At 43.0% G+C, this 23,927-nt stretch overlaps 1 protein-coding gene across 2 annotated transcripts in view; it reads left to right on the forward strand.

Annotated features, from left to right (window-relative positions):
* Positions 1–23,927, forward strand: part of FECH (ferrochelatase) — a 47,749-nt gene that overhangs the window by 14,922 nt on the left and 8,900 nt on the right. For both annotated transcript variants that reach the window (XM_077462956.1, XM_077462957.1), the window contains exons 5-10: positions 3,235–3,369; positions 5,224–5,330; positions 5,984–6,082; positions 9,727–9,834; positions 20,379–20,543; positions 23,617–23,676. In XM_077462956.1, coding sequence (XP_077319082.1) covers positions 3,235–3,369; positions 5,224–5,330; positions 5,984–6,082; positions 9,727–9,834; positions 20,379–20,543; positions 23,617–23,676 — 674 coding nt within the window. The remainder of the gene's footprint in view (positions 1–3,234; positions 3,370–5,223; positions 5,331–5,983; positions 6,083–9,726; positions 9,835–20,378; positions 20,544–23,616; positions 23,677–23,927) is intronic.

Genomic DNA, 23,927 nt, shown 5'->3' on the forward strand with positions numbered 1-23,927 from the left:
TGTGGGAAGAGATATTGCAAAGTGGGCTGGATGGTATGTAGTCACAGGGAGGGACCCTCCATACACCTCCTGTGATGATAAGATAGCCATTCACCAAATCGTCCTTGCTAATTTACTTTCATGTATTTTTGCTGATTATGGCATTCCATGCAGCACATGGTCTGCTCATGACGTGTGTGTTTCTGGAATCCATAAAAGTCTTGTGTAGACAACATTTTAAAATATTAACATAGTATTCAACCCAAAAGCAAACCTTTTAATTATATTGCAGCTAACCAGTTCATAGATGTGATGGCTGCATTCGTTTTTTTTTACCCTTTTAGGCTTTCTTTCTTCTGATTTTCATCTAGAGATCAAGCAAGAAAAGACTTTTTTTTTTTTTTTTTTTTTTTTTTTTTAGAAGAACAAGCTCTCCAGCAGAATTTACAGATATGAGACAAACCATTTATTGCTGACAGGGGTGCTTACAATGATCAACTTTATGTAGAACCCAAAGGGGAACAAAAATAATGCAGACACCACCCCTCTCCCCCTCTTATTAACACCTGTCGGGTTTGGATTGCTGTCTGTGCCCCCATTAGGGAGACTCACCTGCTCTATTTGTCCTGTTTACCATTATTACTGGCAGTGAAACAAAATCCCACATTTTGGGTTGTCACCAGAACAGGAAATCTTCTAATTGGGATGCTAGTTCTGGTGACAACAAGGGATTCTCTCACTTTCTGGAGGCATTTTCTCTCACTTCCTGTTGTGGCTATAGGACAGGAAATGAAAGGATATCTCCCCAATTGGACATGGATTGCAAAAAGACCTCATGGGGTGGTTATAACCCTCACTTATTTGAATTAAAGCTAGGTTGTGCATTGAGAATTTCAGGTCTGCTTTCACTATGAATTTCCAAAGCAGCTGCGATTTCAGATGCAAATCTTTAACTACTTCAACTAGATATTGTTAAGGAGCAGGCCTGGAAGCCAGCCACTGCTTCCTTAACTGATGACTTGTCAGCGGATGCTTTTGTTCGCACCATGGTGCAGAGACATCGTTTTTTCTGCACGTGTTCTGCTAGGGCTCAAAGAAAATAATGGACCTCTGTGTGTCCTGTTCTGATTTTTATTTTATTTTTTCTATGGAAGAATCTGCAATGTGTATGCAGTTTTCTGCATTTGGGGGGGGGGGAGGCGGCTACATCACATGACATCAACATTGGTGTCGCAGTGCTCACATTATTGAAATCCAACCACACCGGCTACCAATCTTTAGTCTGGGCTGAGAGCTGTCTTTGACAGCTAAGTCTTTGTGCTTGGAGTGAGCAGTGAGCGTGCTCTCAGCACAATGATGCTTATCACACATAGGCTTAAAGTCCACCTTTTTCTCATTGCAAATATGTGTTAGGTGGTCATAAAGGGGCTAAAGTAGTTGAAGTAAATTGTGGTGGATTGGCCGGCATACTTGCACATATTGGCACACTTTACATCCGGGTGTGCCGTCCTCTGACCTCCCCGCTTCCACTTTGTCCCTGCTGGTACCTTGTGCTTCTTTTCTAGGTGCACTGTTCTCTTGCTTTGCCTGTTGGTCAGGTACTGATGATGTAACTCCCATACATTCACGCTGGACTTGCCTTATCTTGGTAACCGACTCCTTTCCCAGCAGCAGATGCCAGGACTGCGCAGGCACCATAGTTGGTGAACAGATTAAAAGAAAATTTATATTAGCAGGTAGTACGTATTTTCTGACAGAAGTTCAGAAATTCTCTTCTACCAAACGAACCTATCTGCTGGAAATTTTTATTTTTATTTTCAGGGCTTATTTCTGCTTCAACCACTTCCCAACGACGTCATATGAGGTCTTTGCGTCTCTCTCTCTTTCGACTTTGAGTGGGGATATCTGAATGATGGGTGCAGCTGCAAGCATCATTCAGACATCTTCCTTTAGAGCCGGCGATTCCCTGCACCGTAAGAACAATTGTAGCGGCTGTTCAGCGGCTTCATCGTTCTTGCAGGCAGCAGGAGGGGACGCCCTCCGGTGCTTCTCCCGGCTCACCTGTATCATCGGCAAGAGGGAGGAGAAATCGGTCCATGCCGGAAGTTTACCGTAGAGAATATGGCAGGCCAGATGGCCCCTGGACATCTCTATGATCTTTCGGAGGCCAGGTGTGATGCTATGACATCGCGCCTGGCCTCTGCATTTGAAAAAAATGCCACCGCCACGGCTGGGAAGCCAGGATCGTGTGGGATTTTTTTTTTTTTTTTTTTTTTTGCAGGCTTCCCAGCCTAGAGGCGAGATGTGGGGACTTATTGACCCCAGATCTCGCTGTAAAGAGGACCTGTCGCGCACTATTCCTATTACAAGGGATGTTTGCTTTCCTTGTAATAGGAGTAAAAAAAAAAAAAAAGTGTCAAAATAGAAAAAAAAAAGTAAAATAGAATGCAGAAGCGAACGCATGCGTAGGTTGTGCCCACATATGTAAACGACATTCAAACCACACACGTGAGGTATCGCTGCCAATGTTGGCACGAGAGCAAAAATTCTAGCACAAGACCTCCTCTAACTCTAAAACCCCATACACACTATCAGATTTTCTGCTGATTTTTTTCCTTCAGATTTACCAAAACCATGTAGTACAAGGGCCTCCCTGATTGCATACACATTGAAACTCCTAAGGTTTGACCTCATATTATATGGTTTTGGTAAATCTGAAGGAAAAACTCAGCAGAAATACTGATGGTGTGTATGGGGCTTTAGTCTAAACAGGTAACCTGTAAAAATTTAAAGCATCACCTTGGGGGATTTAAGTACCAAAGTTTGAATTTCATAGTGTGACATGTTGGGTATCTATTTACTCGGTATAACATAATCTTTCACATTTATTCCCAAAAATTGGGCTAACTACTGTGTTTTTGTTTTTTTATGCATAAGTCAGCCCCCCCCCACCAAAAAAAAGCATTTGAAAAATGACTGCGCAAATACCGTGCAAGATAAAAAGTTGCAGCAAACCCCATTGTATTCTCTAGGGTCTCTGCTAAAAAAAAAAAAAACATTTATAATGTTTGGGGGTTCTGAGTAATTTTCTATAAAAATAAAAAAAATGAAATTTACATGTAGGAGTGAAGTCTCACAATTGGCCTGGATAACAAGTGGTTAAGCAAAGGTACACAGTCTCCTGTATGGCACTGTCAGTTCATTGATTTGTATCCTTGTTTTCTCCTGTAACACATTTTGTCTATCATCTAACAGCACCTCATAAATATTACATTGGTTTCCGATATGTTGACCCACTAACTGAAGCCGCGATACAAGAAATGGAGAGCGATGGAGTAGAGCGGGCGATCGCCTTCACGCAGTATCCTCAGTACAGCTGTTCAACCACCGGTAAGTGTTCAGCGACCCTTTGGCACAGCTGGAGTTTTGTCACTTAAACCTAATATGGTAGCACAAGAATGTGGTGCAGATGTACATAGTAGCCAATCGGCTTCCAGGTTTTATTGTCTAGGCTTAATTGAACAAGCTGAAGTTAGATGCTGATTGGTTACCATGCATGGCTACACCAGATTCTGTGTGCACCAGTTTTAGTAATTTCCCTACTGTATTGTGAAAGTCATTCGGGTAACTGGAAGAATGCCCATACAGGGTTAATTTAATTTTTATTTTTTTATTTTTTTAAATATGTATTTTTATTTCAGCAGAATAGCAAAAGGACTGGATGATCACATTTTTCGATTCAACATATGTAGGCTTCCGTTAATGTAAACACGAGTTTCTCTTTGGTGCAGTTTAATACATTATTTAGTCTTGGTTCTGTAAGGAGTTCTAGAGCTTTACTGAATTCCAAACTTCACAATCAGTTTGTCAACTTAAAGCTGAAGTTTAATCCTCTTATATTTTGGCCCCCCCATGTTATTAGAATTTTCCCATAACATTTGTCTTTCTTAATTACAAGCCTTCTTTTGTAAGACTTGGCAATGATGTCACTGGATCCATGTGCTTCTCTGTGCTATGCAGGCAGATAATGGCTGGTGGCAGGGGCTAGCAGGGTGCTGTACATGGCTTCCTGAAAAATCACAGCACCCTGCCACCATGTTGATCAAAAGCCCTCGGCCCTAATGTAGGCAGTGGGCTGGCTTTTGGGAGAAGTTATGCTAATATCACAATGTCTTTAAATGAATACTAAATACACATGGTTTAATTTACATCATCCCTTCTCTTTATGTATATGGATGATGGCACTTTTTATTTATTTTAATTTAATTAAAAAAAATGTTTAAATCGACATACAGCTGTCATCTGACCCAGCTCTTTACCAGCCTTTCTGTAGGGAAACAGTGGCAGGAGGAGCTTCCAGTCCTCCAAGGCCAGTCACATGCAAAAAAATAAGAAAAACAGCCTTTGGAATCCAGTCATGGTATGGGCTATCTAGAGGGAGGTTCTACCAATCACAGCCTGTTTCATGCCCCTCCACCCTGTGCCTGTTGTATGTATGTGCTTAGAATTACAGGGAGGTGAAACCTCCCTCAAGTAATATCCCGCCGCCATTGTGGGGGCTGTTTAATGGGCATAGAGGAGAATGGAGGTAGTGGGCTATTGTTTATCCCTGTGTATACACCCACATGTGTGATTCTATAGTCATGTGGGCTGCACTGATGAGAAAAAGGAGGAAATGATCAGCTTAGAAGGGAACTAAAACTGGAGCATGCTCAGTAGATGTGGCAACGGGCCTGTCTCCATAATCTCAGGCCTGCAGCGGGGACACAGACAAGGAGGAAGGGACAGTGAACAGCGGGATTGACCGGAATTAACACAGGTTTCTTTTTAATTGGCTATCATGGGGCTATTTGATACCTACTGGCATTCCCAGAGAACACATTGTTCTGTAAGTTAGTGTAAAGGCTCATTCACACCACAGCACACATAAAAACACATTGAAACTGCATGTGCACTGACATGCGTTTTTTAGTGCGCTTTTTCTCATGCATTGAAAGGCAATATTTCAGCTTGCAATCCTTTCAAACACTTCAGTTGGTCATTGTAACTCGTTTTTAGTGTGCTGTGATGCAAAAACAATGTAGTAGTCACTGTAGTGATAGCCCAACCTCATTGGATTGAGCTGAAATTAACTGAAAACAAAGATCCTTATCCTGGAGTGCTGGCTTTGTGACTTGAGCTATGTGAAGTTTTTTTTTTTTATGTTTTTCACTGTTTTTTTTTAATTGAATATTCCCCACATAGGTAGCAGTTTGAATGCCATTTATCGGTACTATAATTCCAAGGGAGTTCAACCCACAATGAAGTGGAGCGTAATCGATAGATGGCCAACACACCCTCTCCTCGTACAGGTACGCGGCAGCTTCAAAGCTGATCTGACCTTCTAGCTTAAAACTGAACCCCATAGAGAAGATATTTACACTTCCACTGGGTCCTCCTCCCCACTGCAGGAGTTAAATGTGCGTTTTTATCTAGAGGATGACAAATAAAATACTAATACCGCATTCCTCGCTCCCCCAGCAGCTTGTGCTCCCTGCACTTCCCAATGCTCCGGAATGTGGGTGAGCCCTTGGTGTACTGTTGTGCATTGCAGAACTGCTGTGACTGGTCTGGCATTGAAAGACTGGGGAGGGGGCTCAGGCGATCAATCGCACAGGACCAAGTAAGTTTGCGGAAGCGAGTAATAAGGGAAGTATAGCATCCTCTTCATTATCTTCCTGACTAAACAAGCAGTAGGCGGGGAACCCACTGGAAGTTTACTGACGCTTTATATTGGATGCTTACAAGCACCAACCGACTTATTTTCTATGTGTTTATATATATATTTATATATATATAAATTTTTAGTGGTTTTACATTTCTTTATTTTTTTTTCTCTGACATACTTACCTTGAAATGAGGTCCCTGCATCGCATCCCGGTCTACGCCGAGGGAGCTGACATTTTCACATACATGCATACACACACACGTCATCAGAAAATTAACACCCTGCTTCTCATTTCAGTGTTTTGCTGACCATATCCAGAAAGAGCTGAATATGTTTCCGGAAGACAAGAGAGGAGACGTGGTCATTCTCTTTTCTGCTCATTCTTTGCCAATGACAGTAAGGCATCTCAGTTGCTATCTTTTATTACTTTATTTTTCAATATTCCCATATTATATACAGTATCTTAAATGGTAAGATCACGGTCTGAAGCATGTTGTGTTGCACATTACAACCAGGGTGTGATATGTGCTAGACCTGCTTCTACACCCCCCCCCCCCCCCCCCCCAAATAATATATTATATGTTCAGCTTTACCAAAAAGCACACTGTGCTGCCCATGTGGGTATGTAAAATAGCATAGCGTGCTAAACCTACCTACCAGCCAGGGCTCCCTTTCTTTTTAAACGGTGAAGTCAAAAATCCTAAAATCCTTTGCAGCCAGTGTTGGCTCCGTCCAAAGTTTTTGAAAGGATGGAGCAGCCATTAAGACCAGCGCCCCTTGTGCCATGGGAGGGAGTGCTGGCCTGTAGCATTGTTGCAGCTCATCATATGGAACGAGTACACATTGCACATGTGCAGCCCAATGGCTGTTTGGCCTCTAAAATAACTTGAGACAGAGTCATAGCTGGCTGCAGAAGGTTATTGGAAACTAATTTTTCAGCTTGCATTGCTTAAAACAGGGAGCCCTGGCTGCTGTTGGGTAGGTCTATAACTTTGTGCTGCTATGCTTATGTTGGACAGGATAGTTCCTTTATTTATTTTTTTGTGACGCTGAATGAACATACACTTTAAAGTGGTTGTAAACCTCACACATGAAATATGAACAAAGCATATTCCTCTGTAGTGTGTGTGTGTGTGTGTGTGTGTGTGTGTGTACACTTGTCTCAAGTAAGGGCACTGAGTGTCATTTCTCTCTTCTGCATCGTTCCTCTCCTGTCAGCATGAATCCCTTCTGACAAGTTTTCCTGACACCAAGAGAAAAATGGTGGCAGGGAAAGGGAGCTCCAGCACACAGCCTGTGACTGACAGCCCCAGCTTTGTTTCTGTGTGCTTTGGGGGGCGGGTTTGTCCCTCCCTCCCTCCAATCAGCTCTCAGAGCTCTCACCACTGAGAACTGCAGGGAGAAACCTCAGCTCTCCACCCCGTTTTTCTGAACGCTCAAACAAGCTTTATAAATGTATGCCTTTTGAATGTAGAGAAGAGTGGTGAACAGGAGGATTTGGTTCATCTGAGTAACACCAGAGGCCAGTCACTTCATTGGGTATATGTAAAGGTTTACAACCACTTTTTTTTTTTTTTTTTTTTTACTTTTTGAAGGACTTGTATTTTGTGCTCAGGGAGTGTGGGTACTGCCTGATGATCATAATTTTAATAGTTCTATAACAAACTACATAATTAGTTCCAGAAACATGCTTGTAATCCAACGTACTTGTATATCAAAGCAAATTTCCCCATAAGAAATAATGGAAAGACAGATGATGTGTTCCACAACCATTTTATTCATAGGTCCTTCAGTTGATAGTCCATATACAAAGATTATAGCAATGTGATAGGTTGTGTAACCATAAAATGTCCATCCACAAATGGAAGCCTCAACCAGAGGATTAGAAGCAGAATCCAGCAGGAGCTCCAGAGTATAAAAGAGAAGAGAGGCTACGCTTAGAGGCGCCAATATGATTACATATAATGAAGGTATAACCTTTAGCAACTCACATGGTTGACGATGATTAAAACGGGCACATCTATCTATATGCAGGCATCTGGGGGTAAAGCTGTCCACATAGACCATCCTCCGCACCACCGGCTCTCACCGCTGTCAGTCTGCAATCGTGCCCGGGAAGACTACCCTGCAGTAGAGCGATCTGAAAGCGAGGCTTGAAGGGATGATGTCGATGTACGGAGGACGGTCTATGTGGACAGCTTTACCCCGGATGACTGCATACTTAGATGTGCCTCTTTTAATTATCAATCATGTGAGTTGCTAAATGTTGTAACTTCATCAAGAAACTATTAGATAAGCACCTGAACAACCGCAACATACAGGTATATACAATGTAATACTGACATATAATCACACACATAGGTTGGACTTGTGTGTGTTTTTTTTTTTTTTTTTTTTTTTTTTCAATCTCACCTACTATGTAACTATTAAATGTAACCATATTGCTACACTTAGAGGTGCCTCTCTTCTCTTTTATACACAGTTGTGACATGACGCTACTTGTATATCAGATATCCCTTGTTTATCAAGTCAAAATTTATTTAAAAATGTTGCTTATCTTTCAAAACTATCTCAATCCAAGGTTTTACTGTATTAGACATTGTTTAGTAATGATGCTTTGTTATACTGCCACCCCGTGGTCACTTTTTTTTATTTTATTTTATTTTTTTTATGAGAGATTTCAGCGCGTACATATCTCCACCTATCGAAGTGTCTTAAAGTGTATTTCGACCTTTGCAGACAAATTTGACAACCCCCTCCATATTTTTGTGTTCCCATGTATTAAAACATTTCTTGCTCACCGTGGCTCTGTGTCTGAATAGACACGCAGAGCAGCGGCTCAGGAGCCCCCCATTGCAAGCTATTTGCTATGGAGACACTTGGCAGGAGGGAGTGGCCAGGAGCACCAGCGGAGAACCCAAAAATAGGAGGCTCTGGGCTGCTCTATGCAAAACCACTGCACAGAGCAGGTAAGTATAAAATGTTTGTTAAAGCAGAGGTCCACCCTAAAGTGGACCTTCCGCTCATTGGAATCCTCCCACGATCGGCACCTTTCAGGGGGGGGGGGGGGGGTGCAGATACCTGGATAATCCAGGTAACTGCACCCACTTCCGGGATAGCTCTCTGCGGAAAGGGGCGTAGATCTACGCCCCTTTCCGAAAGTCCCCCGCTGCCTGCTGGGAAACACAAAGATCCCAGAGGCAGCGGGTCCATCCTTATTGCGCAGCGCGATTCCCGCATATGCACTAGGGAACCGGGAAATGAAGCCGAAAGGCTCCACTTCCTGATTCCCATACCCAAGATGGCGGCGGCAGCGCCCGAGTGACGATCGAGAGATCGGCTTCGGGTGCACTGGGCGGGTAAGTGTCCTTATTTTAAAAGTCAGCAGCTGCTGTATTTGTAGCTGCTGGCTTTAAAAAAAAAAAAAAAAAAAAAAAAAAAACGGCGGATTCCCGCTTTAAAAAAAAAACTGCCTTTTAATATTTTTTTTTTAAATTTTTTTTTTTTTAAAAGGCAGTCTTTGAACTTCAATCAGGGTCTTTTGCTTAGGCTGAGATGATGTCATCAGTCTGCTGCAGGCAGGAGGAAGAATGTCCTCTGTCTCATTTCCCTAAATGATGAGTGTAAAGCCCTATACACGCTATCAGATTTTCTGCTGATTTTTTTTTTTTTTTTTTTTTTTTTTTTCCTTCAGATTTACCAAAACCATTTAGTGCAAGGGCCTGCCTGATTGCATACAAATTTTGGTTTTGGTAAATCGGAAGGGGAAAAAAATCAGCAGAAAATCTGATGGTGTGTATGGGGCTTAACTTTACATCAAGGCTGTATCTGGGGCTGATCTGTGTTAGACATTTGTAAACACAACCAAGAACTACACAAGCACCAGGATTTACAGGACTGTGCCATCTCTGCACCGGTATCTCATTCCAGGAATTACATGATTCCTGAACAAAGATGGTGTCGCCCAGCCTCATCCATCCAGAAGGATATTTCATCTGCCACTTTACACAGTCTGCCTTTTCCTTTCTCTCTGTTTGCAGGTTGTAAATCGAGGAGATCCGTACCCCCAAGAAGTGGGAGCCACTGTGCAGAAAGTCATGGAGAAACTGAATTTTTCCAACCCCTACAGACTGGTCTGGCAATCCAAGGTAGGTCTGGTGTATAATTGGAGAGCAGTCACTGTGAGCCGCAGTACTCTGCACTTTTGGTCATTTTGTTTTTATTGCAGCAAAAAAAAGCTTTTATCTACAGCAACTCCAAAATGGGACTTTAATTTCAGCACGCTAAACTGTTACTTTATACAAGGATCTTTAGGTAGTCCATAATTTTAAAACAAAAAGCAAATCCTATGTCTATGCAAAATACAAGGTTTTTATTTATTACAGGTATTTTATATCGCTGACCATTTTATTGCAGCTTCTTACATATATTGTACATTCACATCAGTCCCAGTCTTTATAGAGCTTACAATCTAAGGTCCCTGTCTAAGATGCATTTATACACATACTGGGGCCAATTTAGAGACGCGCCAATTAACCTACCAGCATGTCTCTGGAGTGAGGGAGGAAACCGGAGTAGCCGAAGGAAACCCATACAAGAACAAGCAAACTCCATGTAGGTACATATAAAAAGGACACATCTTATTAAATCACAACTACACTGCATTTGAGCACCACAAAGAAAAAATGCTGTTAAATTCATTTTTGATGTTCAAAGCAAGCTCCCCCCATCCATCCATCCATCCATCCATCCATGTCTCAATGCTTTATTTTTCTTAGAAATCACTTTAAACCCCCCCCCCCCCCCCCAGCATATCTGGCTGTGGACATCTTGAGTAAGGGCAGATGATTTATGTAGCATCTATTTCCTGGACTCTCTCTGCCATTGAATTAATGAATGACTTGCATAGCGCTACCTATACGAACTGAATCGCCTCAGGGCGCTTTTCTTGCCACCGGTGTCCATCTGCAGCTATTTATGCGGTCCTTTAACCTGTAGAGTCCTGACACACTTACAACATTGACATACACATACGCCTATTATGGCCATTTTTTTTTGGACAGGGTCTAATTAACTTACCAGCATGTCTTTGGAGTGTGGGAGGAAACCGGAGAACCCGGAGGAAACCCACGCAGGCACAGGAAGAACATGCAAACTCCAGGCAGATAGTGTCGTGGTCAGGATTTGAACCAGCAACCCTATTGCTGCTAGGTGAAAGTGCTAACCACTACACCACTGTGCTGCCCTGTTAGCCATTAGTTCAGGCAGGCAGGAGGGTGCGCTTAGCTGAGAAAGCCCCTCCTGAAGACTCTTGGGATGTATGACACCATTTGCCTAGACCTGGAAACCAGGGAGTAACTAAAAAAATTCAAGGGCCCCGGCTCGATCTCCCGGAAGTTAAGCCCCCCCCTCCTCCTTCCCCCGCCGCCGGGCCAATTAGAAAGCACAGCGCGCTTAGCGCATGCACAGTAGTGAAGTGAAGCCGAAAGTCTTTACTGCCTGGTTCTCTTACCAGGAATGGCAGCGGCACCACCCGGGAGTCTATCCGAAGATCAGCTGGGGTGCCGACATCATGGGCTCCCTGGACAGGTAAGTGCCCTAATATTAATTATATCCAAATTAATATTTGTAGCTTCTGACTTTTTTCAATTTATTTATTTTTTTTTCACCCAAGCTGGACCTCCTCTTTAAAGTAGTTTAGCCTAAGGCCGGATTCACACCTAGGCATTTTTAGTGCATTTTGCAGATTTGCACTACAGAACGTGTTCCATAGGAAACCATGGTAAATGGACTGTAGTGCAAATCTACAAAATGCAAAAAGCACTAAAACTGCATAAGTGTGAATCCAGCCTAAGGCTTTATTCACACCAATGCATTTTGTTAATGCTTTTTGCAGAAACGCAGGACATCATTTATAACCTGGGTTCTTATGGAACTTTTTTGCATTTAAAAAAAAAAAATGTTCTTTGTTTGTCAGTAAATTTTGTAAATTAAGTAATTTGTCTCCTTCCCTGATGGGCGCTGATGAGGCGGCACCTATGGGCACTGATTAGGTGGCACTGATGAGGCACAAATATGCCGCACTGGTGGGTGGTACTGGGCATTGATGGGTAGCATTGATGGGCAGCACTGACTGGCATCACTGGCCACTTCTGGCATGGCACTTGTGTGCACTAATTGGGGGCACTTGTGGGCACTGATTTCTGGCAGTGGCATTGCTGCCACTTAATTGTAATCAAGGCACTGATGATCAGTGCCCTGTTTACATCCTAGATGTCCTCTGTGAGGAGATCCCCCCCGAGCATCTCTCCTCTCACTCTGTCAGTGTGAGGCAAGGAGTGCCGATTACTAGCATTTCTGTGTTTACATATGACCAGCTGTGATTGGACACAGCCAATCACATGGCTAAAGGGACGCAGCTCTTTACACAGATCGGGGTCACGCCATGTCCTAGCAACATGGCGTGGCCATGCTGGGGGCGCGCAAGAGTGGTTGTTCTGGTGGGCCGTGCCACCCAGCCATCATTTGATGGCCAGCTGGTGGGAAGAGTTTAATCTGGCCAACAACAATTTTCCAAAAAAAAGCATAAAAACACAAAAAGCACTGCAAAAAAACTCAAAAGGAAACCCGCATAGATGTGAATGTGAGCTGAAATCTCTAAATCTACTTGCAGCCACAATCTAAGACCAACATATCTAGCCCTGTGAAGAAGAAATCGCTATACATACCTTTTTCTAAAGACGCTCCGGTCCAGTCCCACACTGAGCTGTCAGCGGCGGCGGGAGAAGAGGAGGCAGCCGACAACAGAAGCCCGATAGTAAGTCTATGGGCGACGTTGCTTCCCAAGCATTTCCCAGCCTTTGTCGGCTGTCTCCTGCACACAGCATCTGCCGCTGGAGAGCAGCTTCAGAAAAGGTATGTATAGTGATTTTTGCTTTCCAGGGCTAGATAGGTTAGTCTTACATTGTGGCTGAAAAGTAGATTTAAAAATGTAAGTTTTAGGCTGAACTTGCACTTTACGTTTTCTTTGAACTGAAATTCCCATCCTGCACTGCAAAGACAGTCAAGCCAGCAATGGGAAGTGGGCAGGAGACGTCCTTTAAGCAAAATAACTATTCTAGAAGGGCAGTTTGGATCTGATGAAGTGTTGCGCCTATAGTAGCAAGCAAGGCTTGTACAAAGTCCTACTTAGTTCAGTAGGCCTAATGATGTGATATTTGGAATGTGGGAGGGGTTGGAGGACACTTGTACACGTCTGGTATATACTCCATGCAGATCTTTAGTTGGGCACAAACCCAGCACCCAAGCAGTCTATACTGGTGTTTTATGCAGTACTGTATATTGAGAGCAGTAGAGACTATACAGTGGTGGTCTATAGTGGCACACCATGTGCTTAAGATTAAGGGTGATTTGCAAAGCTGCTCAGATCTCTCACAAAGGAAATAAATCTGTTTTTAAAGCCTCCAAATGGACAAAGAACAAAGCCTATGCTCATACAACACATTTTATTCTTTCTATGTCCTATATCTATGACCCATGGTACCCAACAAGTGCCTTTGGGCCACATGCACCTCACGTGTGGTTTGCTGTGCTTCAGACCTCTAATCAGGCTTGGAGCACGGTGAGCTGCACACTGAGTGATAATGGCTTCAGCTGCCTTTGGTGCCAGAACCACCAGCGGGCACTAAGCCTATGATCTAAATCAATCCTGAGCTTCTGCTCCTAATGCCGAACACTCCGTAGGAGCCCTGGCAGCGGGTAATGCACACATTAGAAGTGAAATTACATCACAACACTTCCTGTTAGAATGGAGATTTGGGCAGTGTGGTTGCAGCTCTGTGTCATGTCTCTCCCACAGCAGTAGATCATTGCTGTAATGATCTATTGGAGGCTGATTGCAGTCAGCAGTAGATCACTGAGAGGTGATCTGTTGCTGCATAGTAGGTCTGAATCGGTTCTTCACAGAGCAGATTCTGTGCCCCCCATGAAGAAAAACATGTAAAATAGGATTATTAATATTTTTAACAAATTGCTTTGATCCTCTCCCCATTTTGTTCTAGGGTCACACCAGATATGTCAGATGCTCTTGATGACATTTGCGTTTATTACATAAAAAGTGCAATGTCCTTCTGAATTTCAGTGATTTTTTTTTTTTTTTTTTTTTTTTTTTTTTTACTTTTTCTTGCAAAAGATATAAATACAGTTTACAAAATAGAGTGATGTTCATTATCAGTTATAAAGGGAATTGCAAAAAAAAGCGCAAGGTAATGAAAACAGTTGGTCCAGTAGAAACCAAAGTTCACCTTTACAGAAAAGCATATATATGTACACACACGTACGTATGTGTATATGCATGTATGTACGTGTGTGTTGTACATGCTTTTCTGTAAAGGTGACCTTTGGTTTCTACTGGACCAACTGTTTTCATTACCTTGCGCTTTTTTTTGCAATTCCCTTTATAACTGATAATGAACATCACTCTATTTTGTAAACTGTATTTATATCTTTTGCAAGAAAAAGTAAAAAAATTCACTGAAATTCAGAAGGACATTGCACTTTTTATGTAATAAACGCAAATGTCATCAAGAGCATCTGACATATCTGGTGTGACCCTAGAACAAAATGGGGAGAGGATCAAAGCAATTTGTTAAAAATATTAATAATCCTATTTTACATGTTTCACCTTTACAGAAAAGCATATGTGTGTGTAGGTAGATAGATAGATATAGATAATTAAAAATATCCCTCACATTTCTGTAAAAATATTTTAATATATTTTTTACAATATATGCAGGCTACCATGCATTTTAGTAACCTGCAGTAAGGCATATGTTTTTCTGCGCAACACCACACAATTTTATGTAGGCTAAACCATTGTGAGGGAGCCACACTTGAAGCCCCCATATTCATTAAGTTGGACACCACTACATGCAACTTAAATCCTTGGAGAATGTTCCTTTTTAGAAACCAGATTCTTCTTTTCAATCGTTTTAATAAAATTGCTGTTGCAAAAAAACGCGTTTTGTGGAGAATAGTTAGAGGACAGCTATTACTATAAATAATGTTTTCTGATAACGTGTGTGTGTGTGTGTGTGTGTGTGTGTGTGTGCCTTTTTTATATGTTGCAAACATTTTCTTACAGACCAAGCTGACCAGCAACGTGACAATGGCTGGGACAAACTTTAAGGCTGCCTGCAGTGCTGACGTGGTTTCAGAAACTTTTTATTTATTTTTTAATGGGAAATCTAAACCGAAGTAATTACTTTTTACCGGCATTAGTTTATCCCTGTCACTGCCACTGCTGGACAACTTGCTCTGCATGTAAAGGAGAAGATTCATATAAATTTAGCGGGCCACCCAATATGACCCAGTCAGCGCGCTACAAACTCTCTACTCTTAGGTGTTCTTTTCACCTTTCTGATTTAAATTGGTTTATAAAGGCAGAAGGCTTTTTTTTTTTTTTTTCTTTTTTTTTTTATCGTAATGCATTCTATGCATTAGGATAAAAAGCCTTCTGTGTGCAGCCGCTCCCCTAATACTTACCTGAGGTCCCTCTCTGTCCAGCGAAGTGTCTCTCGCTGCTGTCAGTCAGCTAGCCAATCAGGGGAGAGAGGGACAGGGCCAGGCCGTGTCTGAATGGACACAGGGAGCTGTGACTTGGCTCAGGTGCCCCCATAGCAAGCTGCTTGCTGTAGGAGCACTGAACAGGAGGGAGGGGCCAGGAGCACTGAAGAGGGACACGGGAAGAGGAGGATCCGGGCTGTTCTGTGCAAAACCAACTACACAGAGCAGGTACATATAACATGTTTGTTATTTTTATAAGAGAAAAAAAACAAGCCTTTATCACTTTAAATGGCCTGACGCTTGATTTGATAAATGTTCAAGGAGAGAAGTTTAGAGGTAGAGTAGTTATTTTTTTTTTTTAATTGTGTGGGGTCACTTTCCTATGCCGGACAAAGTATAGAGTCTCTGTTATGGCCTTATCCCCCCTCCCTCTTTCCCATATACACCTAACCTGCATTTCTTTCCAGCTCCTTGGTCCTTCTCAGCCAGTGCTGAAATGGATTATGTTGGGAACCTGAGATCATATGATGGTGCTTGGGCCTAGTAATTGGCTACTGTGCCCAAGTACAGGCACTTGCTCACCCATACCTGGAAGTGGCGGATATTCTTTCCATAGCTGGAGCAAGTATCTGTGAGAGTGCAGGTTCACTGAGGATAAGCGGGTGAGTAGCTTGCAGAGAAACTGTCACTTTGTTTGCAAGGGCAAGGTGATGGTGAGGCTGATTTACTAAAACTAGAGAGTGACAAACCTGGTGCAGCTCTGCATAGAAACCAATCGGCTTCTAAGTTTTATTTCCAAAGCTTAATTGAACAAGCTGAAGTTAGAAGTTCATTGGCTACCATACACAACTGCACCAGATTTTGCATACTCCAGTTTTAGTAGGTCAACCCTTGTGTCTCTTTAAGGCAAGTGAGGAAAAAATTACTATTCCGAATATTGTTGTTAGATATATTAACTGCATACAGTTATCAGTGTACAGTCCATTTCCCAATCGTGGTGCTTTAAAGTCTAGCTTTATCTCAATGTGTTTTAATTTTCCTCTGTGTATTCTGACTTGGAGGTGAAAATCTCCCCAACAGAGACATGGCAATAAAAACCCTGACGGGCTCTAACGCACTTCCTTAGTCTGTCCAAAACCAAATACGTTTTTGTTGGAGTTGGGTTGTAGATAGTTTTTGGAGAAGTTAAGAGTTCCCCTCCCCCCTCATCTATGCACTGTCTATATCTGTGTCCCGTTAGGGAGATTTTCTATCACTTCCTGTCCTATAAACTCAACAGGAAATGAGAAAATCTTTCAATGGGAAGGAAATCCCCCCCCACCCCCAGACTGTTTTCACGGAAACATTGTGTGTGCCCCCATTGGAAGATCTCCCCTGTATTGTACTGGTGGTAACTTAAAATTTTGGATTTATGCTCCCTTTCACTGCACATCAGTGATGCGCACATGTGGAGAGAGTGAATCTCCCTAAAGGACACACGGACAGCAATCAAAACCTTAAAGGTTTCTGTCCCCTCACTACTATATACCCTAATCTTAAATAAAAAAAAAAGTTTGCCTGTAAAGGCAGAAGTTTTTTTTGTTTTTATCTTGATGCATTCTATGCACCAAGATAAAAAAAAAAACTTGTGTGTAGCAGCTTCCCCAACACCCCCTTAATCACTTACCTGAGCCCCATCTCTGTCTAGCGATATCTTAGCCATTCCTGGACTCTCCTGCGGATTGGCTGAGACACAGCAGCAGTGACATTGGCTCCTGTGGCTGTCAATCAAAGTCAGTTAGCCAATTGAGGGAGAGAGGAGTTGGGGCTCGGTGTCTAAACTGACACATGGAGCTGACTCGGGTGCCCCTTGTAGAAAGCTGCTGGCTGTGGGGGCAATCGAGTCAGCTCCGTGTGTCAGTTTAGACACCGAGCCCCAGTGGCCAAGAGCAGCAGATGGACCCGAGAAGAGGAGGATCCGGGCTGCTCTGTGCAAAACCAACTGCACAGAGGCGGTAAGTATGACGTCTGTTTTTTTTTTTTTTTTTTTTTTTTTTTTTTTTAAATGAGACTTTACAATCACTTTTAAAGTTGAATTCCAGGTTTCAATCAACTTTACATTTTTTATTTTATTTTTTTCCATCAATGAATAGAAGGCTTCCTCTGTTTGACCAAGGTGGAGTGGGGGGCAGATGACCCTTGGCCAATCAGGAAGCCTTGTATTCATTGATAAAGCCTGGTGGAGAAGTACTCAGCCCAACTTTTTTTTTTTTTTTTTCGGTCAGCCAACTGGAAGTTGCTCGTACTGCTGCCAGTACACCACTTTGCTTATTATTTGTAGATAATGTTACTCCAGTATATTACCGCACACACACAGCAACTGTGATGTTTAGTAATGAAAATGTTTGTTTGGGAAGTTAGCTTGACTCAGACCAACTTTTTTTTAAAGTGCATTGAATCGTGGAATTCTAAATGCTGATTATATTGTAAAAGCAAAGACATAGACCATTTATCCAGCAGAGTGCCTCCCATGCATTTCGCTAAGGAAAGTAGCACAGCTTCGTCTGACCGTCCAGACGAAGCAACGCTACTTTCCTTAGCGAAACTCATTGGCGTCATCTTAATCACATGATACCACCCTTGGCAAGCCCTGCCGTTTCCGTGAACAGGAGCTGTGACAAGGCGGTGGTAGCTGCCTCGCTGAGCTATGGACAAGGTGATCCTCCCTATTCCTTTGCCAACAGCAGTCTGACATTGTATCAAAGGCAAGGGGTGCCTGGTCAACAGCAGCGGTAATGTACGCTCTACCAGTACATCCACCCAGATGTGTGATTAAGCCTACCTAATGCTATCTGAGCACAAGTAAATGAGACACTCAACGCGGGTCTACGGCTGAGGCCTTATGCACTCCAGCCTGTTGGAATATACCCTCCATTTTTCAGTAGACATATTGCACAACGTAAGCATAGTAGCAACAGTGAACATTTTCAGCAAAAATATTGCTGCTTGCCTTATCTCATTCAAGTGTAGCTGTGTGTCATTTTAAATCTTTTCAGGGACGGTATACTTTACCATCACAACATAGCCCATAGGAAGTAACAGGCAACATGTTGATCATTGCAAGATTTAATGCTCCTAGGTCTATCGGCACTTTTGTTACCAACGTGGGTTCGTTATCCAAGCCTGCAATTTCAGTTCACCTGAACTAGAGGATTCACATTCCTTCTTGCCGCAATGTGACCGCATTGTGCACATTTCCCTCCTATTGGTAACTGAGGGATCCCCAGTTTCTCATCCCTCCAGTGATAGACATGATCACCTGCCTGCTCTCATACCCTGGGGCCATACACAGATTTACATGTCATCATTTCCGATTTCTGATGGCCACCATTCCATGCACCCCATTGTGGTGTTGGTGGGGAATCTGTTATTTGAAGCTGTCACACCATTTGGTTAGCAGTATTGTAATCTGTTTTGGGGAGCATTACATCAAATGTTTGCATGCACCACCCCCCCCCCCATCTATTTTTATTCTCTTATGAACCGTGTTCCCATTATGCTGGCTAAGCTGTCACTGACAGTCCTCAGTCAGGGCTCTTGATCAGGAGTCTGCAGGACGGGCTTCCGATCATCATGACTGCTGTGGGGGCCAATCACAGAAGTCACATAACAGAAGTTATGCTGCTGAATTCTATCCATTAAGGGAAAAATTACTTCTGTGTGCAATTCTCGATTCTCCCAGGTCACTGGCCTAGACAGCCAGTGAGCCAATGAGGAGAGAGCGAGAGAGGGGGGCAGGGCCGAGCTGCGGCTCTGTGTGTGAATGGACATTATTATTATTATTATTCAGGATTTATATAGCGCCAACAGTTTGCGCAGCGCTTTACAATATGAGGGCAGACAGTACACTTACAATACAAATCAATACAGGAGGGATCAGAGGGCCCTGCTCGTTAGAGCTTACAATCTAGAAGGGAGGGTCAAGTTGAAACAAAAGGTAATAACTGGGGGATGAGCTGATTGAGAAAATGAAAATACAATTAGGTGTGGGTGGGGTAGGCTTCTCTGAAGAGAAGTGTTTTCAGGGATCGTCTAAAAGCTAATAAAGTAGGAGATAGGCGGACAGATTGGGGTAAGGCATTCCATAGGATTGGAGAGGCTTTGGAAAAGTCCTGGAGGGGAGTATGGGAGGAGGTGATGAGGGAGCTAGAGAGCAGGAGGTCTTGAGAGGAACGAAGAGGACGAGAAGGTTGGTATTTAGAGACTAAGCTAGTGATGTAGCTGGGGGCAGAGTTGTGGATGGCTTTGTATGTAATTGTTAGTATTTTGAATTTAATTCTTTGGGCGCCCCCATAACAAGCTGTATGCTCTGGGGGCAGGAGGGAAGGGCCAGGAGTGCCAGCGGGTGACCTGAGAAAAGGTGGGTTGGGGCTGCCCTGTGCAAAACCACTGCATGGAGCAGGTAAGTATAACATGTTTGTTTGTTTGTTTTTGTTTTTTTTTAAATAAAAAAAACTTGCCATTAATATCACTTTAAAGCCCACTTAAAGGGAGGAGATTAAAGGAGAAAAGGAGTTAAAGTCTCTAAAATATTATTGTTTAAAAAGGGTACAGAGATTAGAAGTGGTAATGTCCGATAGGCTGACCGTGTTGCTTTGTTGAGGAATGGCATCTTTAAGTGACAAATGTGAAGGAAACAAAGTAAAGGACAAACAGTTCTCCTCCTAAAGTCTCTGGGAATGCAAAATTGTCTTACAGTAAGTCAGCAGCAGGTCAGGCAGATGCCCCTGCAAAGAATTCTGAATGACCTCAAATGTCAAAAGCAGTTGGAATAAGCACATTAACAAGTCCAGAGCTCATCAACTGAGGCCCCAAGAGGCAGACATTGGAGACATCTTCTTCTACCATTGTGATCTATCAAGCCCAAGACTCTCCAAAGACTGTACTGCCATAGAGATGTGATGGAACTGTGCATTCTAGATATGGAAGAGCTTTTATTCTTTGAACCTTACTCAAAGTTAATTATTTAGAGGTTATTAAATTCCTAATTTGTGTTTTTATTAGGCTATGTAATTGAAGTGCTCTTCTTGTCGCAGTTGACTAACTGATCTGCTATGTCATCTCTATTATGTCTTGTTTTCTTTTTCAGGTTGGTCCCATGCCATGGTTGGGACCTCATACTGATGAAACTATTAAAGGCCTCTGCCAAAGAGGAAAGAAGAACATTCTCTTAGTCCCTATCGCCTTCACAAGTGATCACATCGAAACACTGTATGAACTGGATATAGAGTATGCCCAACATCTTGCACAGGAGGTATGATCATCTCAAATGATACTAGGGGATGCTGTAGTTATTTGTGTGTGTGTGTATATATGTATGTGTATTAGATTAAAAAACAATTTTAAATGAAACTAACAAATACCTACATTTGACTTGTATGTTTCTGTAAATTTAGTATTTAAAATGGAAGGAGGAGAGGCCATTCAGGTGTCCTGTGTGCTTTTTTGCTCAGAAAGAACACACTGACAGTAGGAGAGAGCACAGAGATTATCTTGCTGGTCTGTTGCTGTTTTTTCACTGTTCATTCACAGTCCGGTGGTAGGGGTATTGCTTAAAACCTGACTCCACTTTTCTGACATAGGGGTTGATTTACTAAGGCTAGAGAGTGCAAAATCTGGTTCAGCTCTACATAGAAACCAATCAGCTTCCAGGTTTTATGGTCAAAGCTTATTTGAACAAGCTGAAGTTAGACCCCTTTCACACTGGAGGTGTTTTTCAAGCGCAAAAGGGCTAAAAATAGCACCTGAAAAATGACTTCCCTGGAGCCCCAGTGTGAAAGCCTGAGCACTTTCATGCTGGGGTGTTGCGCTGGCAGGAAGTAAAAAAAAAAAAAAGTCCTGCAAGCAGCATCTTTGGGGCAGTGGAGAGGGGGGGTGTATAAAAAGCTCCTCCACCACCCCTGCCCATTGAGATGAATGGGCACCGCTGCCGAAGCGCTTGCAAAGCGTTTCGGCAACAACGCTTTTTTTAGAGGAGCTTTTGACCCTTTCTTCAGCTATTAGCGGGGGATAAAAGCGCCCTGCTAGCGGCTGAATATCGCTGCTATAACGACGGTAAAGCAGCGCTTTATCACTAACGTGGCCCGTGGCGAAAGGGCTCTTAGAAGCTGATTGGCTACCATACACAGCTGCAATAGATTTTGCACTCTCCATGTTTTAGTAAAACCATCCCAATGTTTCATGTTACAGCCATACTTTGGGTGTAACATGAGGCAAAAAAAAAATTCTGCCCACTTACAGAATAAAGGGTGGTTCTTCCTACCGCCTCCTGGCAAATTTGAATTTTACATGGCTGTTTGTTGATCCACCGGCACAATAGCATCATTTAGAGAGTTGTGAATGAAAAAACTACAAGTCCCATCTTCCAACAAAGCAAAGGGACTGCATTTCTCAATAGAACACACATGTAATGACATCAGTGCACTTGTACTTCATTGATATTTCCTCCAGCTCTGTAGTTGAAGGTCCATATGGAACTGTGTGTTGGGATAGTCTACGAGAGTCATAGCATTGCACTCGTATTCTACTGTTTGCAGTTGGAATGATTCGCAGGCTCAAATGCAAAAGAAAATGTGCACTTTTTTTGCTTCAGGATTGGTAACACTTTGTGTCTACCTAAGGGACTGTACCCAGGCCTCACTGTGTAGGGCAGGCTTGTAATATTTGCTTCAAATCTATGTACTGCTATCCCACCATTGACTTGAAGCAGAATTAAACCCTGCATTTTTTTTTTGTAAATGGGCTCTCAGGAGCTTGCACATTTTGACAGACTTGCCTGTCGAATGATCCCCTCCAGCTGTGCGCTGTTGGTGCTTCTGCTTGTGACAAGCCCTTCCATCTTCTCCTGGTCTTTCTTTCTGGGTTTAGACTTTTTTTTGCTGCACTGCAATGGCATTAATCCTACACATGTGCATGGAAGTCTCCTCATAATGACACAGGGGTTGATTTACTAAGGCCCCTTTTCACACTGGGGCGGTGGGTGCGTTGGCGGTAAAGCACCACTATTTTTAGCAGCGTTTTTACCTTCAATTTCACGTGGCGCTATTCGGCCACTAGCGGGGCACTTTTACATCCCCTCTAGTGGCCGAGAGGGTTAAAACCACCTGCAAAGCGGTATAGCCTTGCTGCCCATTGATTTCAATGGGCAGGAGCGGTATACACACCGCTCCTTCACCGCTCCAAAGATGCTGCGAGCAGGACTGCACCGCTCCAGTGCAAAAGCACTCGGGGCTTTCACATTGGAGACGCAGAAACGGTTCTTTCAGGGCGCTTTGCAGGTGCTCTTCTTAGCGCTGTATCGCTTGCAAAGCGCCCTAGTGTGAAAGGGATCTTATGCCCTGTACACACAGTCGGACTTTCCGAGGGAAAATGTGCGATCGGATCTTGTTGTCGGAAAATCCGGTCGTGTGTGGGCTCCATCTGACTTTTTCAGTCGGAACGTCCGACACTCAAAAAGTTTGAGAGCAGGATCTAAAATTTTTCCGACAACAAAATCCGATCATTTAAATTCCGATTGTGTGTAGACAATTCCGAAGGACAAAGTGCCACGCACGCTCAGAATAAATGACGAGACGAAAGCTATTGGCTACTGGCCCGTTTATAGTCCCGTCGCATGTCACCTCGTTCTGAACAATTGGATTTTCCGTCCACTTTGTGCGACCGTGTGTATGCAAGACAAGTTTGGGCCAAAATCCGTCGGGGAAAAAAATCTGATGGATTTTGTCGTTGGAATGTCCAACCGTGTGTACATGATATTGGGGCCAGTTCACACCAGATGCAGTTCCGTGCGCTTTTTTTCTTCACTAAAAATGCATGCACAGTGTGTTCCATGGATTCCAATGGCTCCAGTTCACACCAATGCAGTCAGTTCCGGTCAGTTTCTTCACCGGAAACTAACCGGAACCGACTGCACTGGTGTGAGCTAGAGCCTTTGGAATACGTTTTTGCTTACAGTGCACACCACATGCAGTTCCAGTGCATTTTTAATACCATTTTCTAGGTTCCAGTACAGTTCTGTGCAGAAGTAATTGAAGCACGCTGTACTTTTTTTTTTTTTTTTTTTTTTTTTTTTTTTTTTCTATGGAGGTAAGCCGCGATACTTAATCAGTTCTTGGAAACTTTCAAACAACTTCTTTGTTGTCAAAGAGAAATCCCCCACAGAGAAGCCAGGGCACATCGACAGGGTCTGAAAATTAGCTATACATTTCCTTGCATTGTTACAGCATTTTTACATAATAAATAATCCATTTAATAAGCCTTGTGTTCTGCCGTGTGCGCAACGATCGGCGGGAGCCACAGTCATTCTTCTCTCTCTTCCTCTGTTTCAGTGTGGAGTTGAGAACATCAGACGATCGGAATCCCTTAATGGAAATCCATTGTTCTCCAAGGTATCAGTATTGTTAAACCAGCTTTAATGCTATTGACTGCAGGACGGTGATTATTGGTTCTTGGTTCTAACTGCGGCAACAGTGTGAAAAATCCATTCTTTTTAAGTGGGGAAAAGTCTAGCCAGGATAAACATTGCTAGACTTTGCATGGAGACTATACATACCTTGAAGAATTGAAGGAGGCAGCCTGTTGGGTTTAAAGTCGCAAGGTTTCCTTTTGTAGAGTCCGTCTTCCCAGGGGTGCTGGTGGA

The sequence above is a fragment of the Lithobates pipiens genome, unplaced genomic scaffold (genome assembly GCF_037356315.1).
Source record: "Lithobates pipiens isolate NorthernLeopardFrog02 unplaced genomic scaffold, aLitPip1_a1.2 Scaffold_3, whole genome shotgun sequence".
NCBI classification, from domain to species: domain Eukaryota; kingdom Metazoa; phylum Chordata; class Amphibia; order Anura; family Ranidae; genus Lithobates; species Lithobates pipiens.